This window comes from Grammomys surdaster, unplaced genomic scaffold (genome assembly GCF_004785775.1).
Source record: "Grammomys surdaster isolate TR1022 unplaced genomic scaffold, NIH_TR_1.0 165, whole genome shotgun sequence".
Taxonomy (NCBI): domain Eukaryota; kingdom Metazoa; phylum Chordata; class Mammalia; order Rodentia; family Muridae; genus Grammomys; species Grammomys surdaster.
Window position 1 is genome coordinate 10,783,947 of NW_021604613.1, and position 25,423 is coordinate 10,809,369.

General features: G+C 39.5%; 1 protein-coding gene across 1 annotated transcript in view; it reads right to left on the reverse strand.

Moving 5' to 3' along the window:
• Positions 1 to 25,423, reverse strand: part of Satb2 (SATB homeobox 2) — a 172,019-nt gene that overhangs the window by 60,993 nt on the left and 85,603 nt on the right. Inside the window, exon 7 of the mRNA XM_028765750.1 lies at positions 11,859 to 12,331. Within this exon, the coding sequence (XP_028621583.1) occupies positions 11,859 to 12,331 (473 nt within the window). The remainder of the gene's footprint in view (positions 1 to 11,858; positions 12,332 to 25,423) is intronic.

Here is a 25,423-nt window from a genome sequence, read left to right on the forward strand (position 1 = left end):
ATCACAGTATCCAGGATCACAGTATCCAGGATCACAGTATCCAGGATCACAGTATCCAGGATCACAGTATCCAGGATCACAGTATCCAGGATCACAGCAGCTGCGGTACTTATACACTAAACGCGATTACTGGTTTGCATTTACTGCCTGTACCACCTTGAGGAAGGGGTTGTGTCTTTCAAACCCTGCTCCATGATAGCAGAGATGACTGAGAGTGAAGCAGGTATAATAGGATGCTCTGAATTCAGGCTGCCTGAGCTCAAAACTGGACTCTAACTAGACACCAAGCAGTCGCTCTCCCTAGGGCAATTTTCTCACTTGTAACACCGAAGTGATGTTACTTCCCTCACAGCACTAATGAGTACAGAGATGAACTCAGGGTTCACTAAATGACAGCTATCATGTGATGCCTAGCACAGCTTCTAAATACGTAAGAATCTGTAAAACGTGCAAATGAGTCAAACATGTTAAAATATAGTCACTTTAAATTTAAAGCTTTGAATATTCAAAGCATGTCAGTTATACTTTGCTAAATATTTTCTTATACTTAAGGCAAAAATATAAACAATAACTTTCAGGAAGTGGGATAATTAAAATTATTTGAGGTAGAGGAAACTATAAAGAAAGGTAAATAATTATATAAAATGGAATGACTATGCAAGCTTTTCACGTAACTTGAAATTAAGATAGTAATTCTTGCTGGACGTGATTCCAGAACTTGGGAGGTAGGAATGGGAGGAGGGAGAGTTGGAGGCCATGGACAGAGACCTGGCATGTCAGGGAGCAGCTTGAGCCCGATGAGACGCAGTTCCAAAAATAGCAATCACCAAGATATAAACTGTATACTTCCAAAAGTTAAGTAAATTTCTTTCCCTATGTAACATATCAAATAATTCAAAATAAACTTCCATCTATATCATCATTTCAAATGGATCATAGTTATTAGTAGATCATGAGGTTAATTTCATAGATTGAAACCAATTTTTATAATGAATTGGAATTCTGGAAATTAGAAAATATCAAAGTGCTTTAATTATAGTATGAATATGGTTTTATAAGGGCCTTTTTCTCTTTCATGAAGATTTTGCTTTGGCAGTACATAGAACTAGAGACAGGCATGATGTGCCCACAGGCACATGTCTACCAACCATGATTGACAAAGTCCTCCAGATGGGCATGGTGGTCGGTGAGAGAAGTTCAGAAGTAGATGCCACAGTCCACAGTGATCATTTTTGGCACAAAATGAAAGAGAGATTGAAATTGCTTTGAAAAGCCCAAATGATTTCAGATTAGTACAGTTATATTTACGTCACAGCATTTCTGGGCTCTAAAAGTCAATTCACTTTATTTGAACAAACATGCATATAGCCCCTAGCCAAAGACCCTCATTTCACTCAATGGTCATAAAAGGAATGCTCCTTGAATATACTTTTTTTAATGCTTACTAACTAAACAATGACAAAATCTGTAAATTCATGAGAATTAAAGATAATGTTTCCATTTCCTCATGAAATTTTTTCAAAACTGTAAAATAATGGCCTAGACCTTAAAAGAACACAACAATAGATGCTCATACCAGAAATCCAGGTTTTTACGAAGACACCCTTAGGAGAGACACATACAAATACTGAAGATGGAGATTCCCTCTCTGTGAGAAAGGAGTAGACCAGTACATGGTAGACAACAGTGAAAAATGACATAAAGTTATAAAATTATCACCAAAATGGAATCTTCTATTTCCAAGTCATGAAAATTTTGGATTTGCTATGAGTCTGCTGACTAACTTATAAGGTCATCCGTCAGGAATAGGAGGACACCCAGGACAGCTGTCATCACACTGGCTCGCTCTGAGTCTCTGCTTTGTGAAAGAGGAAGAAGAAAATGAATCTCTCCATCATCTGTTCCTTACACTTTCTAGTTCAGGTAGACTGTGGAGGGAGGCTGAGTCGTGTAGTTTTCTACTTGGTGAATCAGCCTCTCCTTTACCACAGGCAAAGACAGAGCAAGCTCTGAGCCCGTGCAGTTCAGTTCTTGACCTCACCAATCCATGCTTTCGGCTGAGGTTGCCTAAAAGGCACTAATTAACAATAATTCCTTATTTGTGTGGGAGGTGCAGAAATACGATTGCTATCTAGAGAGCCACCTCCTTATGCTATCCAATAACTTGGAGACACTGCTATCTTGGAAGATATTAATATTATTACAATCTTTAAATCTGAGAATTCAAGCCAGTGATTTTGAAATGAAAGACTATTTTATGAAGTAAGCAAGGCCATCGCTCCCTATTTTATTAATTTAATGTTCTGAAATCAAAAGAGGGTATATCAAAAATTCAATAACATGTTCATGCCTGATGTGCAGCATTTTATATTTACAGCCTACCTTTCAGGGAGTGGACTTCCTCTTTCTCACAGGTCTCCTTGTTATTTTATAACCAGCTCACTGGACCATGGAGTCAAGACCCTAGGTTTACATTGTGGTCCATGGCTTGCAAAGAGCCTGAATCTCAACTAGATACTGAGAAATAATCCTGACTGATACTATGTCAGCTGACAATGAGTATGAGTATCTTGCAGGGAATGTTTTATATAAATATAAACTACAATGTATAATTAAATTATTCCTGTCTGTGGCTAACAGTATGTGTAAATCAAACTATGACATTAAAAAACAACTTTTGCCTCCTCTAAAAGGGACTTACACTAAGACAACTGAGAATTGAGCTACGATTTTTCCTGTAGTTGTTACATAGCTTTCTTTCTGACTGTGTTGTTTCAGATTCTGATGTTTAGCAAGTTCTTAGAAATTTTAACCCTAGCAGTTAGGGCCATGCATATATTCCAAACACTGTGTAAATAAAGCTTAAATCAAAATCCACACCGTTTCATACACGGTGTTTGCATTTTCAGCAGCTGGCCTTCCTGCCAAATTTTCTGATACATCATTCAATCTAATTTTCCAATCTGCTGAAAACATTCTCCAGTTGCTGAGTGACTTCATAAATTGTATTTATGACCTTGCTCTCAAGTTTCTTCAAATGATGTGGCTTTGATGAGTAAACTGTAGATTTTTTTTTTGGAGGGGGGTCTCATAAAAACTAAAAGTAGTCAAATGAGGACATGTCAATCAAATGAGACCCCACTGGATTTTCAGGGTCCTGTTCTCCATCAGATAAGGCCAGGGCACATGCACTGTGCTCCAGTGAGACCTCTGCTCACAAGGTGGATTATCCTTAAACTGAAGTAGCAAGTCACCAAATCAAACCCACTACACTATTCTAAAGTAGCACATTTTATTACATGCATCTATTCTGCAAAAATATGTTTCTAAGAATCAGTTCAGCAAGTCTTACCTGACCCCTCTGCTAGAGGAAAAGAAAATGAACATGAACAAGGAACATAAGTCTTATTCTCAAAGGTACCTATGTCTTATTGCCGGCCTGTAGGGATGGCCCTGTGCTCTGTGGCCAATTTAAAGGGAAGAGGAGGAAGGATGTGAGGGTCAGCCCTAAGTTCCCTTTTCTGGCATGCCGGTGCTTCTGTTCACATGTGGCACTGCATCCATTCCACTGGGTTTACCCCAGTTTGGATCAAAGCTTCCTCTACTTCATTTAACAGATTTGCTCAGACGGAAGGTCTCCGAGGAGAAGCGATGTAAATGGGGACTTCTGAACATATGAATATGTAGGTCATTGGATTTTTAAATAAATTAGAGAATAGTTTATCTATTAAGTAAAAGTCACTGTACATATTTTATGAAACATTACTTATTATAGGTCAGTGGACTCCAGTAATATTGAGCCTTAAAACATTCCCAGGAGCCTTTCCATCCTACATGCCTACATGAGCCTCTGATCGACGTTGTCAAGTCTACACTTTAACAAAGAAAACAGAATGCTTAAAATTAGGATTCAAAATCACATTTACAGATGTAAAGAAATAAATGGGGTAAATAACCAATTGACTACTTCATGTTCAGACCTAATGAGAGAAAGATGCCAACCTAGACGAATTCAGAACACAGATGCAGAAGAAAACAAGTGAACAAAAATGAAAACCTGACAAAAATGGCGACTGAACAGACACCATCTGCACCTGGGCCCAAGCAGTAGGGAGGGGCGGACCCAGGAAACAAAGCTACTCTAAACTTCTGTTACCAGCATGCCACAGATGACACCACTGAGGCCCTTTTCACAAGGCAATGGTGGTACAGCTCTTAAGGCCTCAAGTCCCATTTCTCTCCTGAATCCCATTCCTACATACACTCACATTCTTTCATTCCTAATCTCAATCTCTCCTCCCCACCCCTCTCCGAATCTCCCTCTCTCCCCCACTTCCACTCAATATCCTTAAGTCAGTCTCAATAATAATACGATTTTCACTCAATGAACTGAAGAGCTCCAGGGTTTAAGGTTTAAAATAACTATGGTGATGATACATATGTAGCAGAGACAAGCTATACCAGCTCTACACAGCATATGGCAGTTGCTTTGTGGAATGTATGGGTATCAATCAGATGCTATGCTTTACCCTCTCATGGCACGAGCAAATGTCATTGGCATAGAAATGGCATGGGCTTATAACTTTGAGATAAAGATTTCTATGCAAGAGGTTTATTAATAAAATCTTCCAAGGGAGAGTGGAGACAATGAAGAAGGAGGGAAAAAAATCCAGACCAAGTTAGAGCTTCAAGCTGATTATACATATGAGAGCAGTCTCTTCCATAGGGGTAGGGGCTGTCATTGTGTGGCTCCTCTCACACAGTGGCTTGGTCAGCTCTCTATCAACATCTAGTAGCCTAAGGACAGTCCTTAAAATGAAAAGCCCACATCAGAAGTATAAGGATGAGTGTGGAACAGCACACACAAAGCAAGAGTATGTGCCTTCCTCTGTGGTCCCACAGAGCCATAAGAGAAAGTGCTTAAAATGGACAGGTAAGTAGACAACTATTGCTGCTACCTCACTGTTCTCCTCTGGCCCCTTTTGCTATAAAATAGCATGAAAGGTAGGGCTAGCCATTCTGTCCAAAAGAGTTACACAGGTGCAATTCTACTGAATACACTATGTCCAGAACTGTATTAGCCCTCATGCCACACTGGACAGTTCACATCCTGGCACTACTGACAGAAATACGCTAAATACCTTCTGCAGAAAAAACACTCAATTTCTATGTTCTTAGTTTGAATGATACATGTCTTGTTGTTAAACAGGAAGAAAAATATAAAAATAAAAAACAATAGCAAGTAACAGTAAAAATTGACAGTCAAAAGATATCCATTTCCAAAGCCAGAGCCATGAGCATGACACACAACAACATGCTGCCAGATGCATGCATAAATGACTTTGAAAGGTGTCTGTGGTGGTTTGAATATGCTTGGCCCATGGAGTAGCACTCTTAGGAGGTGTTGTCTTATTATAGTAGGTGTGGCCTTGTTGGAGTAGGCGTGGCCTTCTTGAAGGAAGTGTGTCACTGTGGGGGTGGGCAATGAGACCCTCCTCCTAGCTCCCTGGAAGTCAGTCTTCCATTAGTTGCCTTCAGTTGAAGATGTAGAAAAACTCTCAGCTCCTCCTACACCATGCCTGCCTGGACACTGTCATGGTACTGCTTTAATGATAATGGATTGAACCTCTGAACCTGTAAGCCAGCCCCGATTAAATGTTTTCCTTATAAGAGTTGCCTTGGTCACAGCAGTAAAACCCAAACTAAGACAACATCAATCAAAATTAAGATGCATTAAAAACCAGTAGAGGTCGGCAAGGGCCACAGGAAGGCAGTGGGGAAGGGGAACAATGAGAACAAACTATATAGTAATATAACAACATTTATGTATGAAAATGCCATAATAAACCCATCACTATGCATCAACCTATAAAAAAACAAAAATAAATAATAAAATAACTCTTGGAAATATAGGCCCTACATAATCAAATGGTATATGGCTCAGCAATCTAAGGTAATGAATAGTTCTTTAAATAACATGCATTTTTTCAGATACTGTTTACTGTAAGCATGAGGTTTTCATCTGGAAATCTTAAAAGCAGGCAGACAAGGTTTTTATGTTTATATTCATGCTGGATTGATGAATGTTTGCAGATGATTTTAATTTCTACACACCTACACATACATAAACTAGTGAGACTTCTTGTTAAATCTTCAAGCCAAAATCCAGTGACACAACTGATCATGTGACACCAGTTTTTATTAGCGCTAATAACAAATGAGTCCTAGAGACATCGATTAGTTCTTGAAAACATTCAGGGACATAGAAATATGTTATACATCAGGAGAGCAACTGAGGACAAGATAGCTTTGGATGTCTATCAAAAATGAATGGTTCTGGTTATATATAACTATTCTTTCTGGAAAAATATGCCATTTAACCATTTTTACATATGAATTTTACCTGGCAAGTCACTCTATCACCCAGAAATGTCTTATTCCATTCAAAAAGACCATGGAAAATCCATGGCTGGTTTCATGGGGTACACTACACCGTATTTCCCATTTAACAATACATCTGGTAAAGACAGCTGCCCATTTGTGCTGTTAGTGAGTACAGCACACACAGCAAAAACAATCTGCCTGTTGACCTCCTGGTCAAGTTCAAACTATGTCATTCTGTCAATACCATCTACCTTGATTAGGCTGGGCTTATACACAACAGGTTATGATCCCAGAGGGATGAAAAGCTTTCCTAAATTAAAAGCAGAATTTAAAAAGGAAATACTCAGACATTCCTATGTAGTTTCCATTTGATATCCTCAAGGCTGGCTCATGAACTCAAGCTCATGTTGATTTAAAGTGAATGTTTCTTTCTGGGTGTAGCCATCTTACAAACTTAATGGCAGGAGAAAAAAATAATAAAATGTGTTCTGTGCTTCAGTTAGACCTTCTTATAACTTGGCACTTCAAAGGTGGCAATGCCAAAGAAAAATTGTTAGTCCATAGAGACATAAAGGATTTCTCAGGAAGACAGATCTCCAGGAGCCCAGTGCCTTGGCACAGTGTATCCTCCCAGCACGACTGTCTTTTGTCTAGACTCATTGGAGAGTCTTCTCTCATGTTTCAATGCTGTTTGGGTGAAATGTATACTGTAGTCACTTCCAAAACCTAAAGAAGAACAACCATGCTTTTACCCTTAGCTAGAAAAGAGCTGTGCACATAACCAGGCAATAAAATGTTGACTAGGCATGAACTGACTATCATGAACATGGATGATACAGAACACACTCACACATGGAAGTACAGTAGATAGATCCCTTCATTTTGCATTTTCATTAGTGGGCAACAGATTTTCTCCAAAGGACATACAAATGTGCCTGGGTCTTTTAAGTCACAAGAAGAAGCATGCAATTTGTATGGGTCTCTCTGAATGCATTTTTCAAGTGATGGGAATGGGCTCTGTCATTAATATAATGTAAAAGGTAGCTAGCAGCCAAGGGAGCAAGAGATTCCATCTCTCCTACCCTTCTACATCTAACACATAAATACCAAACCCCAGGAGCCCTGGGGCCTCTTCTTTGCCCAATCACCATCATTGACTCTGTCACTGCTTCAGGCTGCTTAATCTGACCTGAGGCTGCAAACCACCTATCTTAAGCTGACTCCCATCACGCTGGAGCTCTTCATTTGCTTCTGGTTGTCTTTTTCGCCACTCAGTTTTGCAAAAGCAATCCGCTTCTGCATCCTGAGCAATTAATCACTCCTTAACTCTGAAGTGCTGGTCCTTGACCTCACCACTATAAGGAGCTACACTCTGAAATTTGATAAGGACATCTCCCAACCAAATGACATCATGCCAAATCTCACGGCATAATGTCCATCCTCTCTTTTTCCACATATTGTAGCTTTCCATCCATGTGGAATCTTCTAGAGGCTCTTCACTCTGGCTATTATCTCCATATTACTCCATGGCCACTTGTTCTTCTGGCATGTATTCTGTTTCCCTGGTTAGGAAGGCGGGATGTTTTCTACCTGTGTTAGTTTCTTTTTTGTGGCTGCAATAAAATGTCCTGACAGAAGCAAATTAAAGAAGAGTTCATTGTTTTGTTGGAGACCGACTTAGTCATGTAAGGGACAGTATGATATGGTTTCCTGCCCCTAAAACAGAGCCAGAAGGGTGTGGGCCTCCACGAGTGTTGATGGATGGTGTGCATAAGGCTTGTTTGTATAGTAGTGTACATATTTTCATGTTCCTATGCCCTCCCTGTCAAGGTTAATGTCTCCATAATCAGAGCAACATGAGTCTGAGAGGTGAGGGTGTGTCTTTGTCTCACAAGATAGTAGTACTCTGTGATCTTCAGGACAGCCCTTAGGCTATGAAAAAGAACTCTAAAGACATGAATTTAAAAATATAAGTTTTCAACTATGCAAAATATAAAGATGTAATATGAATTATATGAGGGGCTTAACAGACCTAAAAAACAGAGGCAACTGCATTATAAGCCAGCTTGTTGGAAAGATACAAAGACAGGCAGATAAAAAGGCAGTAGATTCCGGAGTTCAAGGTCATTTTAGGACAGAAGAAATTTAGGTCTAGGAGTGTTCGGAATGGTGATCTTAGGACAAGGTCCCACATAGCAAAAGTTACAAAGGCAGGTAGGTATCTGAATTCTTTTTGCAATATTAAAAAAAAAATGTGCAGGCTGTGTCTTCCTAAGAATTAAGGGACTAAGGTCATGGAATGCTGATTCATTTGATGGTCAAGAGGGAACCTGGAATTGACCCATAAATAAATAAATAAATAAATAAATAAATAAATAAATAAATAAATTAAAAAAAAAAACTGGGCATTTGGTCTGCATGAGATGAGCCAGCAGAGAGCAAGAGCAGTTAGATCTCCTTTAGAATTTGTTCTAGGGAGAGCTGAGCTATCTGGAGATCTCTGGAGAATGAACACAGCTCTTCTAGGATTGTTCATAGCTCTTTTACAATATTTTCTAACAGGACTTCTGACCTTGGCCGGAAACCCCACGAATTACTTAGAGAGCTAACACAAGTCTTTTGGAATGTTTTCCAGCAGGTATCCAGAGAAGGCTGTCTGAAGATCGAACACAGCTCTTATAGAATTTTTTCTGGCTTTCCGATTTTAATCAGGAAACCCTAGAATTACTTTTAGAACTTTTCTAACAGGATTTCTGACTTGGTCAAAAGATCTAAGAAATTTTTATAGCAACTTTTCTGATTCTGGTCAGAAAACCTATGAGCTATCTAGAGAGAGTTCAGAATTTTTACTAGCAGAGAAAGCTGTCATAACCAGACAGAGCTGTATCAAGCAGAAAGCTAGCTGTCTTGAACAAACTACAGAGCCAAGAGCTATCTACAAAGAACTGTCTGGGCAGACCTTCAGCTTGTAACCCTTGACTTGACTTCAAGTCATTTGTTTCACCGTTTCCAGACACTCCTTCTCTCAGGAACCCAGACCTGGCTGAGGCTGGTCCTTGGGAGTTGTAAGTCCTTAGGGAAGGCGTGAGATTCTGGCAGGAGCAGGAATATGTAGATTTTCATAGATACAAGGTTAAGCAGAGAAAGGAAAACAGGAAGCTATAAACTCTCAAAGCCCACCCACATATTTCCTCTAGCAGGACTCCATCTCCTACAGATTCCACAACCTCCCGAAATAGTTCCACTACCTGGGGACCAAGTATCCAAACATGAAACTACAATGGCTTCTTTTGAAACCATTGCATCACACTACCTTTTCATTCCCTAGTTTAAATCCCAGGTTCTGTATCACTTTCCTAATAGCCTGCTACCTCCCTACCCACTGTTTTTAGTGTCAAACTTACAGGTTCAACATTCATTGTCAATCATCATAAGAAATCTGTCAATATTTCAAAGTAAAAACAACTAGAACCCTAAAAATCCCTGTGGCCTTGCTCAGCTACTATGCAGTATCTCTCCACTTTGCTTTCAGTCACCAGGATGAAGCCCTGAGATCATCTTTATTGTTTCTCCCTGTATCCATTGACAAACTTCCTTGAGGGCGCTACTGCCTTCAGCCTCCGCCCACACTTCCCCACATTTCAGTGGGTCTCTCTTGGCAGCCTCCTAACTGAAAGTGCTACCCACTTTCCATAAGACAAAAAGCAAAAACCTTCCTACAATCAAATTCTGATTAGTGAGTCAGAGCACATTCCCACATGAGACCTTACACATTTTCAGTGCTTAAAGTTCAAAACGTTTAGCAAGTTCTTACAAGATCCTTTTTTAACTAATGTTCTCCCACCGATGCCTTTAATTTTATTATCAACTGCCAATTAGTCTCACAGTTTTTAACTCAATATTTTCCTTACGAATTCCATTAGCTTAAATATACTTCTTGATCTTCATTAAACTTTATTAACCTTCACAGCCTACTTCCTCCAGAAACCTAATATTCATGTTTTTCAAGTTTTTACCAGAACCTTCTCTATTTCCCTACCTCAGGTGAAGTAAGGTCTTTAGCTCCAACCTGCTGTGTTCCTGAAGACTAGTGTCTGTGCTCTCCAGTCCCTCCTCCCCAAGACCACAGCATCACTGCATCTTTTCTCTTGTGGTACCCACCACACTTAAAGTTCAGCATAGCTCTCTGCTACCCTCTGCTCACTGCTGAGGCCATTGGTCCCCAAGGCTCTGCCCCTTTACTCAATGGTCCCTCATAAGAGAGGACACGTGGTTTGCAGAATGTACCCCTCCACCCCAAGCCAGTAGCGTCAGCAGCTTGTACAAATAAAATTCTCTATGTCGTGTCCCCCATTTCCTAAATCAGAAACTCTGGGATGAGCTCTGAAACCCTTATTTTAACAACATTCCATTCTGACATATACTCACTAAGAAGCACAAATAGAAAAAAAAAAATCAAATAAGCAACACTCAGTAACACATGTATAAAAGAACTGCTCACCTCTATAATTTAATATTATAGTCAAATGTAGTCCTTTCAAAACATTAAAAATAAGTAATCTATATGCCAACACCTTAAACCTAACTTGCACATTTTAAAAGGCTTATAGAAATACTTTCATAATGTTAAAAAAAAGATTTAAAAACAAGTTATTTGAGCATACATAGGTTTACAAGTAGTCTCAAATATTTTTTTTTAAAAGGGTGGTGGTGATAATCCCAAAATTCACAATCAAGGGTCCACCCAGGAAACAGAGTGGCGCATGCACACACACCCAGCCAATCAGTGGGAAAATTCTGGGTACTGAGCTGGGTGGTAGCTTCCCAGATACTGACATTAATTAAGATTTTGTAGGAATGAGTGGTGACTTTGTATCATGACAGAAGACTATTATTCAATTATGTGTGCTCTGAAATGTTTCCTGAATACTATGTGTGCCTGTGTGTGTATGATGTATGTATGAGGGATGTGCATACATGTGTGTGCATAAGGTATGTATAAGGAGTACACATGTATATGTGTGTATGATGTATGTATGAGAGGTGTACATGCATGTGGAGGCATGATGTTGACATTTGTAGGTCGTCCTTATAGCTCTACACTATATTTATGTGTATGTGTGTGTGTGTGTGTGTGTGTGTGTGTGTGTGTATGTGTGTTGGTTTATTGTGAGGCAGGGTCTTTTTGCTGACTGTGGAGCTCACAGGATGGGTAGACTTACTGATCAGAGAGCACCAGATTCCCACTCATCTCTCCTTGCTATCTCTCTCACACTAGGCCTAAAGATGTGAGCCCACTGCCCAGCTTTTAACATGGGTGCCAGGGATCTGGACTCAGATCCTCCTGCTTGGACAGCGAGCATCTCCCAGCCATTTCCTCACTGCCATAAGTCATTTGAAGAGATTATAAAGAAATGAATACAGGTCATGCTTCTTCCATACTCTCAGTCCCCAGAGAATGTTGTTAATCCTACCTGTGTGCGATTGAATGCCACTCTTGCAAAGACAGCTTGAGACACACTGGCCCTCTTCAGCTCATCTCTAACTTGCTGGTAAATATCAGGGGAGACTTCTACAGAGGAGTTTGTTGGCTCTGGCTTAACTGCTCTGGGAATGGGTGGATGGTTCAAGAACTGCTGGTTGATGGCTTGAGGATGCTGGTGAGCCAGGAGCCGGCTAACGGCTATCTGTTGGTTTATCAGATGGGCCATGGCTATTTGCTGCCTGACAAGCTGTGGACTGAGCTGTGGTGAGAGAAGACCAGGGCTCATGATGGGCTGTAGTGCGGGCACTTGGTTTCGGATTGGAGTACTGTGGTGGATTTGGCTATGAGGAGACTGTTCGTTGGTTTTGCCCAGGGATGCCAGCTGGTTCATATTTGGTAAATGCATTGGCCGCTGGCCCAGAACACAATAGTCTGAAAGGTTCTCTCGCTCCACTCTTTCCACTGTTGAGAGATAAAAAGAAAAATTCACCATTATCATCATACATTTTCATGATTATAGTTTATTTCAACTACATAGAGTATTTAATTGTTTTATTTTTGGTACATTAATGATACAAATATTTTTCATACGAGTCTAAAGAACCTCAAAGCAAAAGTGAGTAATTCTTATGATAAAAGGGCTAAGCAGTCAATATCAATCTGTGGCTCTCAGCCCCTTTGACAAATCTCTATCTCCAAAAATGTTTACATTATGATTCATAACAGTAGCAAAATTAGAGTTATGAAGTAACAATGGAAACAATTGTATGGTTAGGGGTCACCACAGCATAAAGAACTGCAGTAAAACAGTTGCAGCATTAGGAAGGTTGAGAACTACTGGGTTACACTTATAGATTTTTTTTTCATAAAAGATACGAAAGTGAAAATATTTGCCACTTCAGCTTGTTTAAATTTGTTAAAACTAAGCACTTCCTAGATTAGCAAGACAAGGACACACCAGCCAGTACCAATTCCAAAGCCCAAGACATCTGTAAGCCCTGTGATCTCCTTCCATCTACAACCTTAGTAAGCAAATACCAACTGCTCTAATCTACTACAGCTCATGGCTAAGAGCCTAGTTCACAGTTACCAGAAGAACAGCAAAGGCAATGTCTCCTGATGGAAGCTGCTACCTTCTAATTCTGTGTTGGGAATGCACCAGGGGTACATCTAAAAGCAGAATGCCTACTGATCATGCGGAGGGTGGAAAAGGCTTTGATAGCCAGTACTCCAACTGTGATGGAAAGTTCATGAAAATGCTACCATAAATCCACTGCTTCCTCACTTGCTGTCTTCTTTTGAAAATGGATATTTTAGTAATCCCAAGATTAGTAACATCATCTTGACTAGTCCTTAAATAAGATTCTTTCCTACTCCAAGTTATTGCCAATTATTAAAAGTTTAAAGGATAATCTTGAATGAGTGAACGAAGAGAATGTTTCACAGATGCACAAGTTGAGGACATAGGATCAGTCCACAGCAAAGGAGGTCATGGCCTTACTAAGGTCTGTGAGGCTGGAGACATGGTTCTGCAGTTAAGAGCACTGGTAAGCTTTCTCTAGACCTGGGTGCATTTCCCAGTTTATTGTACTTTATTACCTAAAACAAAGTTTTGTTTGAAGAAAACACCTGAGGCATAAACAGTTAGGTCATTGCTAGTTTTAAGTGTTCATAGTAATGACCTCAAAAATGTGTTTCAAAGCAAATTCCGATGTCCCTTAGTAAGAAAGCCTTACTTCTTATGCTTCCAAATATTAGGTATAATTATGCAAAAAAAAAACTTTCAAAGAAGCTAGGTGTGATAGCACAGAGAAAGGAGATCACTGTAAGTTCAAAGCTACCCTGAACTACTCATCAAGTTCTAAGATGCCTACACGACCCCCACGTCCATTAAAGATAAATCCAAGATAAATTCAACAGGCACTGTCTATGGTGGTTACATGCTAGAAATCAAAACTACTTACCTGCAGGGAAAATATTTTTAAGGGTTTTTATTTGCATTACCTTTATCTGTGTATATATGTGTATGGGTATGTGCCTGTGAGCTCAAGTGCACTTAGAAATCGGAGGCAACACACCCCATAGAGCTAAAGTTATAAGCAGTCATGAGCAGTCTAATGTGGGTCTTAGGAACAGAACGTGGGAGCTCTGTAAGAATATGTTTTTAATCTTTAACCATAAGGTTAGAGAGTCATCTCTGTAACTTCAGGAAAAACTTCAAAATAACGATTTTTTATCATTAAATTAGCATTTGCAGGGTGATATGCAGCTTAGACTGAAAGAAGCCAGCATAAGGAGTAAGGGAAAGACTGCACAGGCTCAGAGACTTTAAAGAAAAATTACAAGTGCTGGGAAACAGGCTGGGACACACATGCGGAACGTGAATACAATCGATCAACTGGGAACATGGAAGAAAGTGGTTTTTTTCCCCCTAAATTAATAACTTAACATGATTTTTTAAAAGGAATATATGTGGAAGTAAATTTACATATCAAAATGTGAGTATTTGACCATGTTATTCTCTATTTTGAATATTTCCAGAGGTTTTTTTTTTTTTTTTAAGAAGTAGGCAGCCAACCTATCTTAGGATCATATTTACACACATACAATTATTTTTTTCTTCTTTTTCTAAAGAACCAAACTTTTGTTTAACTTTTCTATGAACTCCCAAGTAAGGCAAAAGTTTACTTCAAACTTCTTTAATTTCTAACTGAATCTCTGACTGTAAACTCATTTAGTTTACACGTCACCTTCCCTGCGTAAGGTTCAAGAGAGACAAATCGTTTAACCTTCTCTAAAGGCACACATCTTCCAATCACTGTATTAATTAAACATTCAAGTACAGAGCCTTGAATCCAAACCAAGCGAACAGCCAGGAGCGTTTAGATAAGGCAATCCAACAGGGTTCCCATTGACAGGAATTATTATTGTAATTTCTTTATTATAAGAAGATGTAAAGAGACCAGGGACAGCTTCCAGAGTGCAGTCAGACTTCACAGACACAAACACTCAGTCTCAGGTAAACATGTGATTCATTGGTTTGAGCTTGTTTGTAATTCAGCCAATTCAATTTTTAAATTGTTTTCAAGTACTTAATAAGCAAATTTTTATCCCCACTTTTTCTACTAAATAAAACAGAGAATCACCTCTCTATAGAATATATTCTCCAATCAAAAGTTAATTGTCTAAACTTTTAGTGTTTTTTTATCCTTCCTCAAAGATTTACTACTCTTGACTGAGTTGACTTTTCTGTGATATATCTAAATGGCATTGTTTACTTAAAAAAACTATAGATCTAGCCATGATTATGCATGTAATTAAAATGTAAGTATAAGAGATCAAGAAAACCTATAGGAGTTGTGATAAGTCAAAATAATGATCAGTGCATATATTATTTTTGCATATAATAACTTCCTTCTGTAAGAATCCCTAGATCTGCCAGGCAGTGGTGGCGCACGCCTTTAATCCCAGCACTTGGGAGGCAGAGGCAGGTGGATTTCTGAGTTTGAGGCCAGCCTGGTCTACAGAGTGAGTTCCAGGACAGCTAGGGCTACACAGAGAAACCCTGTCTCGAAAAACCAAAAAAAAAAAAAAAGAAGAATCCCCACACCTGCAGCCAGGCATGGTGGTATACACCTTTAATTCCAGCACTCAGGAGGCAGAGGCAGGCAGGTCTCTGAGTTCAAGGCAAACCTAGTCTACAGAGTGAGTTCCAAGACTACACAGAGAAAAACCAACCAAATGAAAATTGAACAAAAAGAGAATTCCCACATCATTATAATGCTTACGACAGGAGCTGTGATGGGAGCATGTTAGAGATGTGTCAGTGTCATTTCTCCAGTAATGAGGGGGGTTGCAGACATCAGTGCTGGCCATGGCTAACTGGGGAAGGGTCGCTGCGGAGGGGCAGAAAATCTATCCATGATGCAAACTGAGTGTCTTCTTCTTTTCTTCTGACTTTTATGAAAACTACTGATTTTTACCTGATGATTCTATGCATTGGGAATTAGCTTCATTTTCAAAATACAAGACAGATAAAACATCTGATAATTAAATCCTGCCTGTATGGTTGCCATCTTTTCTTTTTAAATTTTGTCATTTACTAAAGATACTCTTGTGTTTATCAGCCTCTTGATAGCTTTATCAATAAAATCCAGGTTCTTTACCTCTAAAGATCAAAAGCGGCAAGCCTTACAAAGCCCTCAGCACTGACTTCTCTCTCAGGGCACAAGAGGATATGCTCTCCTGAGTTTATCCACATTATCAGCAAAAGACATTGGTCCCCCAGTTACGGCTTTATTCCAAGCAACTGTACCATATAGCCAGAGAACATAGCCAGGGATTGGCCTTTCTTTTTTTTTTTTTTTTTTTACCTTTTAAGACAGGGTTTCTCTTTGTAGCCCTAGATGTCCTGGAACTCGTTCTGTAGACCAGACTGGCCTTGAACTCAAAGAGATCTTCCTACCTCTATCTCCCAAATGCTGGGATTAAAGGCATGCACCACCACTGCCAGGTTTGAGAGTCAACTTTTAATTGGTACAGGGACATCAACAAATAGTTTTCTGGCTTCATGAAAAGGCTAAAGTATATAATCGATTATTAGAAAATATTTACATATATTATGCATAGAGAATATGTATGTGTGTATATGTGTGTGTGTGTATGCGCGTGCGTTCGTGCGTGTGTGTGTGTGTGTGTGTGTGAGCATATATGTATATACATATATGTGGAGAGGGAGAAGGGAAGTGTGTGTGTGTGTGCGTGTGTTTGTGTGCGTGTGCATGCGTGTGTGTGTGTGTGTGAGCATATATGTATATACATATATGTGGAGAGGGAGAAGGGAAGTGTGTGTGTTTGTGTGCGTGTGCATGTGTGTGTGCGTGTGTGTATGTGAGCATATATGTATATACATATATGTGGAGAGGGAGAAGGGAAAGCACAAGTGTTTATATACCAGTATCCTGGCACCTGAATCACTTTATTGAAATTTATATAAAATCTCTCCAGATGTTGGGACTGTGGTATGGTATAATGGCTCCAAACAGAGACTTCAAAGCCACATGCCAGGATTGAATCCTGTCACAGCAATTTGGCAGGTGTGTGGCCACTTCTCTGTGCTGGAACTATGTAAAATAACTGTCTCCTGCAGTGAGCCAGGGTGATGGAGAGTGTTGGAGCTAATGCCTTTCAGCATCTACACACATTTGCGGATGGACACACAGTTCAGGTCTGTGGGGTAGCAGATATTCCAGCTGAGATCCTTTAGTATACACGGCGCATTGGAAGATGGTTAGAAACAGTTATGGGTACTGAGTCAGTTGAGATTCTAATGATCTGTGAGTAGCCTAAGCCGAGAACCAATATGCCATGTCATCTCTGCTCTGAAGTATCTTAGTATGAGTATAAATGAGGGTGTCGTATAATCTGTGCTTGCATTTGCTGGTGCTAGCTCTTGCAGTCATATTAAATGTGGTTGCTAGACTCTGTTTTTCACTAATCCCTAAGAGAAAAGTTATGATTTTACTGAACTGTAATTATATTTTAAATTTATGTAAACATTCAAAATTTTTCCTTTAGTTTTATTTTCATTGATCATTATATTATAAAGAAACACTGATTGAACCAGGTGTTTAAAAGCTATATTCAAGAAGAATATACTGAATAATATATTTTATTGGCTGGGGTTCTTCAACAAATAGAAAAATCCATGAGCCTAATTATTTTTTGTTGTTGTTTTATTTTTTAAAGACTTACTTATTCTTATTTTATGCATATGAGTATTTGCCTGCATTTATCTCTGTGTACCTTATGAATGCCTTGTGCCTGCAGAGGCCAGAAGAGGACTTTGGATGCCCTGGAACTAGAGTTTCAGACCATTGTTAGTAACCCTATGGGTGCTAGGAATGAAACTTGGGTCCTCTAGCAGAACAGTCAGTGTTCTTAGGCTCAGGGCCATTTTTCCAGGCCTATCTTAAGAAAAGGGAGTAAAATTTAGAAGCCCAATATTATTAAGATTTTTGTTAAATTAATATAAATTTCAGAAAATATATATAATTGTGATTAACACATAAACCTTCTTAGTCCACATTTTTTAAAATTAGGACATGTGCTAACCAATGTATTCTGTCTCCCAAAAGATTACCTAAAGAACCTCTCTTGTTCTTTTGTTTTCATAACTGTCACAGCATATCAATTTTGAAAATTAATTCCTTCATTTTAATTCACTATCAAATGGAATCATGTGCCCATGACATATATATTAGTACTCAGTTTCTCCAAATGAGCATTAACCATTCATATGCAGATCTGGGAGTGGTGGTGGTGCACACCTGTAATCCAAGCTCTTGGAAAGTGAGAATATGAAGAGCAGAAGTTCAGGGGCATGCACAGCTATACAGCAAAGCTGGCCTGTACAGCAAAAAGCCCTGCCTCTTTTTTTTTTTTTGGGGGGGGGGTGTTGAGACAGGGTTTCTCTGTGTAGCCCTGGCTGTCTTGGAACTCTGTAGACCAGGCTGGTCTCGAACTCAGAAATCCACCTGCCTCTGCCTCCCAAGTGCTGGGATTAAAGGTGTGCGCCACCACTGCCCAACAAGCCCTCCTTCTTAACAGCGAGTTCATACTTAAATCTTTAAAAGGGGAGGTGGAAAGACAGACATGGATGAAATGATAAAACCCACAATTATATGACCAAATTTATAGGTCTGGTAAGAAGGCTCCGTGGGACCTGCCTCTGAGCCTGACAATGTGAGTTCAGTCTCCTGGGTCCACATGGTGGAGAAATGATCGCCAGTACATTGTCTTCTGATTTCCACATGCACACCCATGCACACAAAGACAAATGTAAACTTTTAAGACAATAAATTTCATAGAAATGCAGTTCAAATACATGTAAGTTGCAAATTTTCACATGAGAAGCAATAAATCTGCTTTACTTGTATTTATGCTATATTTGTATCAATTAACAGATGGAAGGACGGCACCCTAGAGTATTCTCTAAAGTAATTGGTCAATGGCTTGGGGTTTTGTTGTTGGTTTTTTTTTTTCCCTTTTTAATAGACTAGGAAGGAAATTATAGATATTCTAATTTTCTAAACATAGTGATTTAGACCTGCAATCCCAGCACTCAGGAAGCTGAGGCAGAAGGTTTACCATGAATATGAGACCAGAATTTGACCAGTGTTTTAATGCAGAGCTAACACAGTTGCTTTGTGAAATCACCCCTGGAATCCATCCATAGTTAGAATGGGTGAAAAGCAGCAATCTGGGTAAAAAGGCTTTGCACTGAGAAACTTCCAGAATCTCTGGCCTGTGGATTTTTCTTTAAGCCATTAAGATGCTTATGCAAATGTAAACAGATTAGCATGAGTGAGTGCTAATGGATTCCTTAATAAGATAACACTCTAGAATTCCCCAGGACCTCATTTGGAAAACCCGGGTAAAAGAATGCAAGGAAAAAGCAAAGAGACAGACAAGGGAACTTCTCAATGCCTCTTTAAACCCTCAGTCCCTCTCTGCAAGCAATTCTAGAGAGGTAAGACAGACATGGGTTTAGGTTTGTCTTGGGCGCCCCAATAGGAGCGCTGCCAACCAAATCAGTCATTTTAAATTGCTACCCAAAGTCTGAGTACAAAACAGAGATAACATTAGCAAGCACCATTCCAAACCTTTACCTCAAGTTCTCTGATCCATCACCCTAAACCCCAATAATAGCAATAATATAATGATCTTGTTAAGAAATAAGTTAGGAAATGTGTTCAAGGTCAAATAGCTGTTCAGATACAGAAAATATTCCAAATAGGAGCTATTGGTTCTAAAACTACAAGTTTTAAAAATCATGCAGGCAATAAAAATGTCTTTGTTGTGCTGGGTCCCCCTCCCCCACCTTCTTTGCTTAACTTGAAGTGATTGGGCTCATTGCCTCAATGTTTCACAAGTGGTTTTGATGGATTTCTCTTTTTCTTTTAATTACTGGATTTACTTATTGACTTGGAGGACAGCAAGGCATGTGTGTGGAAGTCAAAGGACAACTTGTAGGAGTCAGTTCTATCGTTGTACCATGTAGTTCCTGGAGACTAATCTCAGATCCCTCAAGTTTGGCAGCAAGTGCCCTTATCCACTGAGCCATCATGCTGGTTCCTTAATAAGTTTCATTCAGAAACAAGATGCCTAGGCACAGAAATTTTCTTATCTGTAAAGCCAAGGCAACTCTTGAAAAATGTATTAGTATCTCAGGTACCAGCAAGCCTGCCGTCTACATCATAGCTGAGGCATAATCCAGATCTCAACCCTGTTGTTGTTTAATTCCCAACACAGCGTGACCCAGATATAAGCAGCTCATTTAGGAAGCTGATGCTCAGAAAATCCAAAAATAGGCTGGGCACACACACCTTTAATTCCAGCACTCTTAGCACTCTCTGTAAGTTTGAAGCCAACCTGGTCTACAAAGTAAGTCCAGAATAATCGGGGCTATTACATAGAGAAACCCTGCCTCAAAAAAAAAAAAAGAATGAATGAACAGAAGGAAGGAAGGAAGGAAGGAAGGAAGGAAGGAAGGAAGGAAGAAAGGAAGGAAAAAAATGCAAAAGTAGAAAGGTTAGTGAAATTGAAAATTGAAAAGTGATTTTTCCAGACTCCTGGTACCCGTGGTGTGCTGCTGGAGCTACATTGCCTGGGTTGGCACACACTCATTACTAGTGTTAGGGTTAGAATCGGAACTGATCAACCCTCTTGTGCCAATCCTGCATTTGAATGTATATACAAGTGTGAACACAATGCTTGTGACAGGTATTTGCATGTGTGACTTGGTGGCTGGGTGAGTTATGTGAGTAGCAAGGGCCCTGCCTGATGTCTCTCTACAATGTGCTATGTAAATCCTTCTGAGGTGACACAGCTTGAAAAATTCAATCAAGAAAAAGGTGAAACAATAGTTGAATCAGCTAATCTCTAATGAATAGTTATTTATGTTTTCTTGTTTGTTTCAGTTCAGATGAAAATATTTGTTAGTTAATTATTGTGTGCCAAGAATTACGCCAGTCCTTAGGTATACAATACCAAATGATTTTAACTTAAAAAAAAAATCTCATCTTTTTTTTTCTTCAGATAAATTAACCACTTGGTATATATAGATGCTTAGAATGCCAGCCCAGGACTAAAAAGTGTCTTTCTATTTAATAATAAAAATTCCTTTCAATGTCTATTTTCATTGGCAATTCATCTCTTCACTAATAGTAAAAAATACATGATTATAACCCCCTTATTTTATTTTTCTTGCAGCCAAAAGAACTTTGTTAAAATGTAAATGTCATCAGCTTAGAATCCTACCAACTCAATGAGGAATGTGACCCAGGGAAGAAAAAAAAAATGAGTACCACTGGTAAATTTTGTATGTAGAAGGTGAAGGTGTTTAGTTGAAACAGCAAACAGTAAATTAAATATGTTGCATGGACATGACATGTTAACAAATACCTTAAGGTCCCAGGCAATCAGAGTGAATTCACTCTGAATGGCATGAAGTGGGCAATCAGCCAACAGCTCTGGCCCTCCAAAATGATCCTTACATGTGTTAAATCCAGTACTTATTTTGGCTCCTCTCTCTGAGCTGGAATACACATTAACAATTCCACTGTCCCCTGAAGTCTTAGCTGTATGTAGACTTGAAAATGTAAACAGAAGGAAATAAAACAGCATCCCATGGGACTACATTGAATATTCCCATCTATGAAGTATTTCTAATTTATTGTCTTCTGGTCAATAACTGTAAATAAAAGTCAATTTGTTATTTGAAAGTCAGTTTCAGTTCATTCAACACAGACACAGCTGTGTCAGCTACAAGTCCCACACCATTGAAACAAACACCTAGAGTTCACAAAACATAACCAAAGAAAGGATTTAGCAGACTGAAAGAGCCAAAGGGCAGAGGCATGTGGGCATAGGGGCGCTAAGTCTCTTACGCCTACCAAACCTACAAAGTTTTTCTTTCTCTAAATTTGTTACAGAGATTTTGTCTCTGGGTTGGGAATTTGCTTGCAAAGTCTCTGCCTAAAGCAAGACATTCAGAGCCAACTTGTTAACTCCCAATAAAACAGCCCCACAAGTGAAGGAATACCAGCCGGCATTGTGATAATATCCTATGACTGGTTTTCTTAGGTGTATTTTCCACTTATTATCAGCTTCCTTTCCCCATCATATTAAGGTCTATAGAACCTAGGCATTCACTATAAAGCAACTGGGATATGCACACCTCTGTTTCCCTGGCAATGAAAGCTCACGGCATCATTAAGCTCCATGGAAAAAGTGACCACTGTCCACTTTACTGCCCCACAGCCCACAGCCCCTCTCTCTGGTAATGTAATTGCCCTGTCTCCACACAGTTTGATAACATCAATCATTTCAAATGTCCTCTAAGTGTAGATGAAAACTGCCCACTTCTAATGATGCCTACACTCTTGAATCTAAAATCTAGGCTATAATTTTAAAGTAAATTCAGTACATGATGCAAAAAAAAAAAACCACATTTGCAGAAACTTAGCATTAATATTTGGAGTCTGCTTCTCCCATTTAGCACCCCATATATGTTAATTCTTTAATTCAGCCTATTATAAAAGGTTCATCAAGGAGATAATCACTCCTGATCCATTCTTTTCAAAACACCAGTCTCCCTGACTGTATGAATCATAAATGTTATAAGCCATTACTTTTTGGAAAAATAGTAAACTAGCTGTAAAAAACTTCAAAGAGGTACTTCTCTTTGTGTGAACAATTCCCAACTTACAGTTAGTAAAGTTGTAATTATTCTTTTCAGAAGAACTGACAATTACTATTCAATAATAAATTAATAGGAAAGGATTATTTTAATAGAGTATTAGCTTCCTAAGGATATTAGCTATTTGAATTAAATAAACAACATTTTTGTCTTTCTTTTACTCAACTGAGAGATTAACATAAAAAATTAAGGCTGATTGCAATATAATACCTGTCAAGACAAAACTCTAAGTATGTGAATTCAGGTAAGTTGATCTATATTACACCTTATTAATATGAAGTCCTTATAATATACAACACCTCATGCTCCATAGACTGAGGGGAAAACAGGATGTGTGCCCATGAACTCCTCCTTCTTTGTCTGCAATGTTTTTTCAAAGAGCTTTTTTGTCCTAGAAGAAGGATAAACCAAAATCTAGGACCTATATTCTAGATAACTCTATATTAGTGGTTCTCAATCTGTGGGTTGGAACTGCTTTTGAGGTTGCATATCAGATATTTATATTAAGATTTATAACAGTATCAAAATTACAGTTATGAGTTAACAACAAAAACAATTTTATGGTTGGGGATCATCACAAGAAAAACTATATTAAAGGGTCACAGCGTTAAGGAAGGTTGAGAACTACTGCTCTAGACTCATGGAAATTCCTTTAGGAATTGAGAGAAAGTCAAGTTCATGCAAAAGACAGAATGAAGGTCAATATCAGTAGAGCAAGTAGCAAGCTGAAGAATCATCTCCCATGAGGCAATGAGACTTTACCACTGGAACCTCACAGAGCACGTGTGGGTAAGAGCTTCCAGCAAGTGAGGAGCTCAAGTGCATCTCCATTTTTGACCTTGTGAATCCCCTGAGGAATCATCTGGTTAGGCAGCAATCTTGTGCAATTGATCAAGAAACCAAAGCAGGTCTCTAATTGTCACATGCTGGTTTCCCCTACAACCACACAAGCACTCAGAGGAGCTGGGCATTTCCTGGTAACCTCTGACTGTACATCTTCCCACCACTGGGGCTGTATTTATTTCTGATTATCAGACTTTGTTTCTGGGCAGGACAAATGGAATCGGACACTAAGAAAATTCTCAAACAGGACTGCAAAAGAGATCCCTGAACCTTAATTCGGCCTGCTTTCCTGCACACCCTTAGCCATGATGCTCTCAGTTCAACTCTCTGCCACTCCCTCATTCTTCACCACAAAGGACAGCATCTATTTCTGGTGTTCTCCCTAAGCCCCCACTATAACTACTGATTCATAGGCATGAACTCCAACCCACCACATTGCCATTGCAGCTCATTCTTTGCTCTCCTCCACCACAGGTACTTCCTGGCCTTTCCCCCAGGCTTATTGCCACCTGAGTGCTGAGTCCCACCTCTTACAGGCTCAGTCCTCCTTCTTCTAGGTATCAATCATGCTTAAAATAAGCAAGCCCCAGCCGGCCAGTGGTAGCACACACCTTTAATCCCAGCACTTGGGAGGCAGAGGCAGGCGGATTTCTGAGTTCGAGGCCAGCCTGGTCTACTGAGTGAGATCCAGGACAGCCCGGGCTACACAGAGAAAAAAAAAAAAAAGAAAAGAAAAACATAAACAAAAACAACCAAAAAAACCCCCCAAAACCAGCAAGCCCCCTTCATTCATCATCTGCCACCTGAGTTACCTTGTTATTCTCCCCCTTCTTAGGGGGTCTCCTGCAGCTGGAAAGTAACTCCTTGCACATCAATGCTGCCTCCCGCTAGCCACTCCTTCTGCCACCCTTACTGAGACTTCGGTGCCATCTCCTCCCTATTCCCTTAACTCTCATCCATTCATATTCCCCTCATCCTTTTCCTCTTCTGCAGCGCTGTCCAAGAGAGTGCCAAATTTCTATCAGCAATTACTGTGACCCTTGGTTGCCAAGAGGCTGGAAGTGAGTCCCTATTGTTAAAGACACCATGCACTTGAAAGCCTTTTCCCTAAGAACTAGCTTTCATGGTACTAAAAGGCGCCATGCAAACTTCCAGGGGAGGGAGCAGCCAACAGTCCTACCCAGCTGTGGTGCCTAAGAATCATAACAATGGCCAACCTGGCACATTAACCCTGGGTGCTGCATTATCACACATATCTTAGTGGTAACCAACAGCTCTCTAATTAGACTTACAAGCAACTCAACAAGCAGGAAATCACAGCTGGTTCTGGAAACCTAGACAACTACCTGGGGTTAGTGTGGTCATAGATGGAAAACCTATAACTGCCACTTACTAAACCAGACTAATTTCTAACAGGTTTGTTCTGGTACACACAGATAGTGTAGCTCTCACCCCTCATAAAATAAATTTTTCTTTGCAACAGACAGATACCATTACAGAAAAATGGCAAAAATACAGATTATAACTGACTACATGGTACAACTCCAACAGATACATTCAACAATGTGACTCCTGTACCTAAGGCTCACAGAATATTAGGGAAGAGGGCTGGGAAGGTTGGAAAAACCAGAGGAATGGTAAATCTGATGAGAAATTTTGTCTCCTAAAACTGTCCGGGAAACTACACCCAATGAAATCCTACCAACATGGCTGCCTAAACATGGACAACACAGACACTTATATGTGGAAGGGGAAATCTCATGGTGCCTAAGTCTAGACAAAGAACTCTAGGAAGTTGAGGAATTCCAAGAACAGAAGAAATCGTCTTCCTTAGGGAAGAGCTCCCAAACTGACTATTCAATACCAAGTGGTCAGCTCTGAAAACATACAAGTAACATTATACAGACTTAGCAGGGGTAGTGTGTGTGTGTGTGTGTGTGTGTGTGTGT